The 10,042-nt window shown below is 42.0% G+C and overlaps 1 protein-coding gene across 1 annotated transcript; it reads left to right on the top strand.

Annotated features, from left to right (window-relative positions):
* Positions 1-4,235, top strand: LOC131951326 (uncharacterized). The gene is made up of 4 exons (XM_059313680.1): positions 1-170; positions 411-533; positions 1,524-1,614; positions 1,830-4,235. Exons 1-4 carry the CDS (start codon positions 67-69, stop codon positions 3,429-3,431), a joined length of 1,920 nt encoding a protein of 639 aa, XP_059169663.1. The 5' UTR covers positions 1-66; the 3' UTR covers positions 3,432-4,235.
* Positions 4,236-10,042: the final 5,807 nt, after the last annotated feature.

Raw genomic sequence — 10,042 nt, 5'->3', positions numbered from 1 at the left:
ACGCCCAGACGCTGCTACCTGCTACTGTGTCTTGAACTGACTATACCAGGAGGTCTATAGGATGCCATGGAGGACCGTAATGCCCAGGCTACAGTTGGGGGTATTCTAATTACCGGCAACTCGGGTACGTCACCGCAGACTGCAACAGAGGAGAGTAATGATGACCTCAGGTAGGTCACCGTAACGTGGAGTCACTTGAAAATAACATACCACGCGAAAAAAAATTAAATTTTTTTACAAACTTTCAACATACATTTTTTTTTACTGAAATACTTTGGATAAATTTTACACTAAAACTCATGTAGTTTGTAATCGAAACAGTGCTAGCAATATAAAAAATAGGATATAAAAGTGTAGCGTATATAAATGTTTATACAGAAATTTTAGAATATTTAAATTTCTGCTTGCAGTATGGAACTCTCCCCATGGAAAAACTTCAGATTAAGTCAAGTACTACTTCCGGTTCTGTGTGCTGCTTTTATCGCCGTGGTCGTCATCGTCATTGCCTGCTGTCTTATTAAGAAAAAAGCGAAGTAAGTTTTTGAAATACGAAACAATTAGAAAGCATAAATGAAGATTGTACTAAAATATTTTTTTTTATTTGAGTTAAATAACATTGTCATGCAATCACTTTAGTGATTCAGTTTGGTAAAATTTTCTGATAGGAAAATCCCCATGTTGCGACCCTCATTAAAACATATATCGTATTAGAATCTTAATTAACATCATTTTCTGGCCAGTACGTCGTCGTTGGTTCTAAGTAGGTGTCATTATCTTGGTTTAATTGGTAGGCGTCATTATCTTGCTGTAATTGCTTCAAGTTAACGCCCTCGCCAGGACCGACCGTCGCCCTTTGGTCGATTCAAATGACGAAAGTGTTCGAGAGGGGGTGGTTCGTCTCTAGACAGACGAGACTTGAAAGTACCGAACACTATCACAACAGATCTATTCGTTAATTACATCACTACGCTTAGAAAATATAGTTCCAGCCCTTTGATAAAATCTGACAAATATGCATTAAAAATAGAAAAAGTTGAGGGTGAGGAAGAAGTGGGTGGGGGGTTGGTTTCCGCAATAAAATTTAAAAGAAAATTTAGAATATTCCTTAAGTCTATCCCATATGACATTTTTTTCTTCTTTAAAATTTTTTTTATACTATCTTCGTCTTTATAATAATTCAGTATTATTAACTTTTTTTCTGTTAATTTAAACTAAAACTCCATTTACCAAGCTTTGCTATACAATAATGTTATATGTCAGTTTGATTTTCAATGTAACGCGTTGCAAAATTGCCCTTGCTCGATGCATTTCTATCCTAATGTTTTTATCGTAACATTTAATAAAATTTCCCAGTGGTCTTGTTTCTTCAGCTCTAACGTTATTTAACACAACATTCATGGGAATAGAGCGCATTTGAACACCGGGACGTTAATTTATCGTAAATCAAGGGGTAAACACGTGTGTTTTAAAGCCGTAGTATGAGACAGTGAACAGAAAATATAATTATTGTTATTTTTTCTCAGGCCGTTTCAGCGGCGAAGAGGGAGGAGTATTCACACCATTGAATCGTCACACGACACCTCGGAGTATGGGATCTATGACGTCATTGATCAGGTCAGTTGCAAATCTAAAAATTATAATTATTGTTTTCATTATTAAAAATAAGACCTAACTCCTCTGTAAACTAATGTATGTATTAGAGATAGTTATTTTAAAACGGCTGGCTTTCCCATAACTCGTTAGAAAACATTTTCAGCTCTGGATGTTGGAGAAACTGATTTGATTCGTTTGTTTATTTATTTAATAAAGTTGTTTTTTAAATATCCCAGGTGAAGGTGAAAGGAAGACAGAACGACAAGTCCCGCCGTCAAGACAGACTCAACTCTAACTGTATCCTCGTTAGTCAGTCCCAGGTGACCCTCAACAAGCTTAGCAACGTCTTCTCCACCCCCATTTCCGGCGAACCGGTCACTGCCGGCAACAACTTGAGCTACCTGCTGGCCCCGAACTCGCCCAAGTGCACCAGACACGACTGGAGCAAATTTGACCGGAAATTCTCGGCTAAAGATGACTGCAGCGAGAAATCTTCCAAATCAAGCAAGGAAGAAGAGGAGGGGATCTACGAGACCCTGGACAGATACTGGACATTGAATAACTCTTTCAAGGGGGTCAAGTGCATGCAGGAACAGCCCAGCGACAGCCCGGGACAAAATGTCGCGGACAGCTTGACCAACACGCTGCCCCACCACTGCAAGTACGAGAAGGACTCCGGTGTGGTCAGTGACGCGGAGACGATGTCCGTCTGCTCCACGACCGTCCCGCATCTCCCAGAACGAGGCGGCCGGGATAAAATTCTCTGCCAGCTGACCTTATTTCACATCTCGGACGAGGACGAGAGTTCGCGGCAGGCTGAAACCGTGTACTACTACGTCAACCTACAGAGCCTGTCGTCCGACCACACAGGCAACCTGCCGTCCATGCTACAGAACGCTCGTCTGCAAGTCGTCTCTGAGACGGAAGTCGACGTCCAGAAGTTAGCCACACCAAACATCACTCTAGAACCGGTGGAGAACAACAAAGTCCCGAAAATAAACGAAAACACAAACAGGGGTGATTATCAGTCAAAAGTTTCCAGTCCCAAATCTAAAGTTTCCAATTATGAACATTTCCCGCGTTCCCATTCAAAAAGAAATCCGATACTTTTTGCTAAAAAGTCGGAAAGTTTCCGCGGGGCTTCCTCGGAGCTTACGGCGGCACGCGAGTCGTGTATGAACCGCCGGCGACGAAGCGACTCCAGTAACGGAGAAGTCCCGCCAAACTCACCGGGGAACTCCCCGCCGTGTCCAGCTAGCGGACCTGAGACAGAGGACATTCTGAAGAAGTTAGGACCTCTCCCGCCTGTCCCGAGTTCACGGAGTGCGTTGTGCAGGTCGGAGTCTGAAAAATGCGGGCACGCCAAAAAGGCACCAAGATACGTGACAGCTAGCGTCAGAGACAGACGGTTTCACCAAAGCCCGTCACAAACATCCCTGGCCAAGTACGCAGGCCGGCCCCTACCCCTCAGCCCAGAGCGTCATGCTACTCAGTCATGCAAAGATAACCACATTAATCAGCGGTCCATTTCGGAAGAATTCATTGATAAAATAAAACTTTCAGCGACACCTGGTGTGCAAGTCTGTGAAGACGAGAACGAACTAGGAGGCGCTGAGGTGTCGGTTCATACAAACCACGACGGTGCTACCACAACGGAAAGTCTGGAAGATGAGCACTTCCAGGCAGGACTTGAGGACCCTGTAGGACTTGATGACACGGGGCTGGACGAAGAAAACGAAACCTGCACACATTACTTTGTTCTCGAGCCTCGAACCGTCTCGGATTTGAGCGATTCCAGCAATGAAAGTGATTCTAGCTCCGATCAATTCTTATACTGAACTATTTAAACGTATTTATCGAATTTCCACTAAAACGACTCTAAACTATAGAATAAGTTGAAAGAGAAAGAACGAATTCTAAACACAAGATTTCCGTGTAAGCTAATAGAAAATTGGCGTCAATACAAAAATGGGACACAGATATTTGTTTGATGTCGACGAACAATGCAGTCCGATAAAACTGTTTCAAGAAATGGGTGGACACATTGGATCACGTGTGTAGGAAAGCGGGTGACAGCCAGATGCACGTGAGCGTGTCGCGCCTGAGGAAAAAAAATCAGCGCTCGTTTACGCCAGAAACATTCGAGTAATTTGAACAACGTTTGCTTTAATATCCCCAGTGCTGTGGTTGCAGAAACAACACATTTATCTGTCACACAATCTACCCCCCCTCCCCACACACACTACCCCACCCCCTACACATTCCCACACCCTCCCCTTATTACGAATTTTTTTTGGTTCGTTGAACATTACTCAACTGCCTTGTTAAATGGACGTGTTGTGGAAATGTCAGCCCAGCAATCATGTAATCTTCATGTTGGTGTAAAAATGTTGAAGTGAAGAGGACTGTGATTTTTGGTGCAGGGTATAATGGGCGTGATGTAATGTCAGTATAGCTGTAATAAGCTAGCTATGGCTGTAATTATTGTGTGCTGATTGTGTACATAATTTATTAACATGTTAATTTTATTTAAATTCCATATCTTGTGACTTAGTCATAGCGATTAAAAACTATAAATTACAATGCCTTTTAATTAAGTGTTTGTATGTTTTGGTTTCTGTTGGTGTGTGTATTGGTGTGTGTGTGTGTGTTGTGGGTTAGTGTGTGTTGTGGGTTAGTGTGTCTTAATGTGTGTATGATGTTGGTTAGTGTGTTGGTGTGTTGTGGGTTACTGTGTCTTGGTGTGTGTATTGGTGTGTGTGTTGGTGTGGGTTTGTGTGTGTTGGTGTGCGTGTTGTTGTGGGTTAGTGTGTGTTGGTGAGCGTGTTGTGGGTTAGTGGGTGTGGTGTGTTTTATAAAAGTCAACAAAATATGCAACAACCCTAAGCATGATTTACTACGGAAGGACGGACGATCTTAAAATTTTAAAGTCACTTCTACCCCTTTAATCTTTGTGATTATATCAAAAGTTCAAACACCATGTAATTATATATCCTGCAATACACGGGAAGTTTAATTCTCGTGTTTGTACCGGAAGAATTAAAGCGGAACACACACACTAGAGGGTTCATTTTTAGAACATAAATATATGAAACATTTAAAATGCCATTAATAAAAAAATATATAAAATTGCTGATCTAGTTTTAATAATAGCTGTGTAATAGCTTGGATAACCTTTGTGTCTCGCCAATGTTGTTGATTTTATGTGGGTCATTCGCAGAGGCGTAGCGACCCTTCCCGGCGCCCGGGGACAAACTTTCAATTTGGCGCCTTCTCGGGAACAGCCTTTCAATTTTCAATTTGCATCCTCCCTCAAACTTTCAATTTGCACCCCCACCTCAAACTTTCAATTTGCATACCCCCCCCCCCCCTTAAACTTTCAATTTGCACCCCTTCCCCCCTCAAACTTTCAATTTGCACCCCTTCCCCCCTCAAACTTTCAATTTGCACCCCCCCCCCATATATTTTTAAAAATATTTATAATGCAAAACTCCAGCTAAAATAGGATTTTAATTTGTTTTTACAACCCATTTAGGCGCTCTAAGGTCGGCGCCCGGGGACATATGTACCCCCCCCCCCCTCGCTACTCCTCTGGTCATTCACGGTTGTTTTATTCTCTGGGTAATTCCAAATTGTTGTAATATCGCGGTCTTTCTAGACTGATTTATTATCTGAGCCATTCCAAGTTGTTTCATTATGTACTTCCCGGTTATAGTTTTATCTGGGGTGTTTCACACTGTGTTGTGTTTTAAATCGGATATACTCTACCACGGCCAATATGGAAGCTGAACTCAACTCAGTCTGCCGATCACAGTAGGTACTGTCTGATCAGTACTGAGTGCATTCGCCATTTTCCGTAGACCAAACGAAACCGGACGGATTTAGTGATGATTTACGGGGCGGTCGTAATCTCTCACTACAAACGAACACTTGATATTGTAGCCTGACTAACGATAGTTTCATCTCACCAATCTCCATTAAAGAAATGGGTGGGTGGTAATTTTAGGCATCTATTAGCTATTGTCGTTTAGCTTCAAGCAGCAATGGACACCAGCGAGAAAAGTCTCAAAGGTATTTGAGAGGTGTATAAATTCATTAAAAAATCATGCACAGCGTATTTACAATTAATATGGTTATAAAATCCTGCCTGTCTGGTTTTTTTCGGACTTTACTAAAGATTGGATGTATTTGATGTTTATAATATTTTCGGTAACTAAATAAAAATTTAAAAAAAAAGCAAAAACAATTTGGTTTTCACGTGTAATGGCGACATAAACATGGCATCCTGCTATTGGATAGGCTGCCATAGATTTTATTGTACACATTGTAAGCTAAAAATAGAAAACTTGGTCATGGGGTTTTAAATTTGCATTGTTATTTAAAAACTTGATCTGCAAAGTTTTGTAAACAAATAGTTATCGATCACTAAGTTACTGTACAGCCAATCAATATTTGTCTTACGAAAGTGAAACATCCGGTTATAACTTAGGCTTGATGAAAATAAATAGAAATGTAGCCTTAAACTCAACAAATTATTTTCAAGTTCTCTGGATATGCAACTTTTTTAGCATTTATTCTAAGAATATAAAATTTCTAAATTAATTTTAGGCTTAAGTTTTTATTTTTTATTTTTTTTTACGGTCTAAATCTAAAAAAACACGTTTTTATTCCATGACAACAACATTATGGAAGGAATCTCGTCAACTCGCTCGCCTCCATTCACGGTACCGGTATGCGAAATTTAAAAAAAATCACAAATACATAAGACCTTAGTTAAATAAAGTCATAAGACAGACTGTAATGGTGGTTACTATCCAAGTCTAGCAAGTTTTTAAAAGTCAAAATTCTTAGCAATAGGCCGTACACGCTAACTATAAATTACTTGGAGTTAATTAGTTGAGCATCAGAACCAGTAGGCCTATAATCCACCACTCTGGATTGAACCATAAATTCTCATAAATATACACGGTACAATAGCAACATTATACTATGCGGACAATTGAAATATTGCAGTACAAAAATGTATTTTTTTTCCTATTCATTGTAGATCTTTATTGGCTAGGTGTTTGTTTCTATTCAATGTAGATCTTTTCGGTGAGTTGTTTCTAATTCTATTAGCATAGAGTTCAGTTGCCGACGGAGGCTGAAGCTATTAACAAAATCAAGGATGGTGACGATGGGTCTTGTAAAGAGACGACACGAAATTTAGGCTAATTGCCTAAAAAAGGGAGAGAAAAAGAGCATCTTAATTACGTAATGGCATGTCGGTAAAAAGTTGTTTAAAAAACAGGAAAAAAAGGACATGTTTTTTATGAGGAATTAGGCCAAGTATAAACTCTTAACACGTGCACAATAGGAAACAAAGTTAATAAAGATTAATTAATAATTAATTAAATTAGCAAAAAAACCTGCCAGCCGATGTTGAGTTGCTTCTCCTGTTTCCCACGGCTGTGAAGCCCCGGGGGTCGGGTTACACATCCCCGGCTCTGGTAGGTCAAGTGACTTGTGGAGACGACTGAGGACGCTCATTAGCATACGGCGATGGCTTCATTTGGCCAAGTACTTTGGACGTACCGAAAGACACGGTAACCATGGTGATTGGTTACTGTTTGGGGAGTTACCGGATTCCCATCCTTCCCAACAAAGCAGATTAAAGTTCAATGATGCTTTACAAGAAATTGAATGATTTTTTGACTTGACACTGAATTTCGGCCAATGTGGCAATTTAGACCTATACACATTGTTAAAATGGATACAATCTGACAATATGGATAAGTAATGTAGTGTAGGTAAGTATGATATCAATTTCTGTAAAAAAAAAGTATAATATTAAAATAGGAGCATTACAGTTTTACTAACACTTTGCACCTATAGCATGACATTTCTAAAAATGTATACCTATAACATATTGTAAACCATCCCCCCCCCCCCCCAATGCTCATAAGTTATATTATAATTTCACAGAAAAAATTACGCACACACTGGCATTTCGGTGGAGGAGGTAGACATTTCTCTACCAACGTTGTTTGACTTGGATAGTGTAGCCAGAGATATGTCTTGCGGCCTTCCCTTTCACAGATTTATGCGAGGTACCCATTTGAGCTAGATGGGCTCGGGGACGTCAAACCCGTGAACAGAACTAGATACTTATGGGTTAACAGAGCGCTCTAGACCACACCATATCATAAAGTAAACACTAGGCTTAGAACTCGTATGCCTTATTTAGGCAATGATCTTGGATCAGCTTTGAGTATGGTCGTGTCTTGGATCAGTTTTGGGTCGCGTCTTGGGTCAGTTTTGGGTCGCGTCTTGGGTCAGTTTTGGGTATGGTGGTGTCTTGGGTCTGTTTTGATTTTGTATTGGGTCAGTTTTGGGCATGGTCGTGTCTTGGGTCAGTTTTGGGTATGGTCGTGTCTTGGGTCAGTTTTGGGCATGGTCGTGTCTTGGGTCAGTTTTTGGTATGGTCGTGTCTTGGGTCAGTTTTGGGTATGGTCGTGTCTTGGGTCAGTTTTGGGTATGGTCCTGTCTTGGGTCAGTTATGGTCGTGTCTTGGGTCAGTTTTGGGTATAGTCGTGTCTTGGGTCAGTTTTGGGTATGGTCGTGTCTTGGGTCAGTTTTGGGCATGGTCGTGTCTTGGGTCAGTTTTTGGTATGGTCGTGTCTTGGGTCAGTTTTTGGTATGGTCGTGTCTTGGGTCAGTTTTGGGTATGGTCGTGTCTTGGGTCAGTTTTGGGAATGGTCCTGTCTTGGGTCAGTTATGGTCGTGTCTTGGGTCAGTTTTGGGTCGTGTCGTGGGTCAGTTTTGGGTATAGTCGTGTCTTGGGTCAGTTTTGGGTATAGTCGTGTCTTGGGTCAGTTTTGGGTATGGTCGTGTCTTGGTCAGTTTTGGTATGGTCGTGTCTTGGGTCAGTTTGGGTATGGTGGTGTCTTGGGTCAGTTTTGGGTATGGTCGTGTCTTGGTCAGTTTTGGGTATGGTCGAGTCTTGGGTCAGTTTTGGTTATGGTCGTGTCTTGGGTCAGTTTTGGGTATAGTAGTGTCTTGGGTCAGTTTTGGGTATAGTCGTGTCTTGGGTCAGTTATGGTCGTGTCTTGGGTCAGTTTTGGGTCGTGTCTTGTGTCAGTTTTGGGTATGATCGTGTATTTGGTCAGTTTTGGGTATAGTCGTGTCTTGGGTCAGTTTTGGTCTTGTCTTCGGTCAGTTTTGGGTCGTGTCTTTGGTCAGTTTTGGGTATGGTCGTGTCTTGGGTCAGTTATGGTCGTGTCTTGGGTCAGTTATGGTCGTGTCTTGGGTCAGTTTTGGGTCGTGTCTTTGGTCAGTTTTGGGTATGGTCGTGTCTTGGGTCAGTTTTGGGTATGGTCGTGTCTTGGGTCAGTTATGGTCGTGTCTTGGGTCAGTTTTGGGTCGTGTCTTGGGTGAGTTTTGGGTATAGTCGTGTCTTGGTCAGTTTTGGGTATGGTCGTGTCTTGGGTCAGTTTTGGGTCGTGTCTTAGGTCAGTTTTGGGTCGCTTCTTGGGTCAGTTTTGGTTATGGTCGTGTCTTGGGTCAGTTTTGGGTATAGTCGTGTCTTGGGTCAGTTTTGGGTATGGTCGTGTCTTGGGTCAGTTATGGTCGTGTCTTGGGTCAGTTTTGGGTCGTGTCTTGTGTCAGTTTGGGGTATGGTCGTGTCTTGGTCAGTTTTGGGAATGGTCGTGTCTTGGGTCAGTTTTGGGTCGTGTCTTGGGTCAGTTTTGGGTCGCGTCTTGGGTCAGTTTTGGGTATGGTCGTGTCTTGGGTCAGTTTTGGGTATAGTCGTGTCTTGGGTCAGTTTTGGAAATAGTCGTGTCTTGGGTCAGTTATGGTCGTGTCTTGGGTCAGTTTTGGGTCGTGTCTTGTGTCAGTTTTGGGTATGATCGTGTATTTGGTCAGTTTTGGGCATAGTCGTGTCTTGGGTCAGTTTTGGTCTTGTCTTCGGTCAGTTTTGGGTCGTGTCTATGGTCAGTTTTGGGTATGGTCGTGTCCTTGGTCAGTTTTGGGTATAGTCGTGTCTTGGGTCAGTTATGGTCGTGTCTTGGGTCAGTTTTGGTCTTGTCTTGGGTCAGTTTTGGGTTGTGTCTTTGGTCAGTTTTGGGTATGGTCGTATCCTTGGTCAGTTTTGGGTATGGTCGTGTCTTGGGTCAGTTTTGGGTATGGTCGTGTCTTGGGTCAGTTTTGGGTATGGTCGTTTCTTGGGTCATCTTTGGGTATAGTCGTGTCTTGGGTCAGTTTTGGATACGGTCGTGTCTTGGGTCAGTTATGGTCGTGTCTTGGGTCAGTTTTGGTCTTGTCTTGGGTCAGTTTTGAGTTGTGTCTTTGGTCAGTTTTGGGTATGGTCGTATCCTTGGTCAGTTTTGGGTATGGTCGTGTCTTGGGTCAGTTTTGGGTATGGTCGTGTCTTGTGTCAGTTTTGGGTATGATCGTGTATTTGGTCAGT

Source organism: Physella acuta, unplaced genomic scaffold (assembly GCF_028476545.2).
Source record: "Physella acuta isolate Inbredline_101_S28 unplaced genomic scaffold, ASM2847654v3 ptg000808l, whole genome shotgun sequence".
Classification (NCBI taxonomy): Eukaryota; Metazoa; Mollusca; class Gastropoda; family Physidae; genus Physella; species Physella acuta.
Note: the sequence above shows the minus strand (reverse complement) of the source record. Positions and strands in the feature narration are given on the sequence as shown.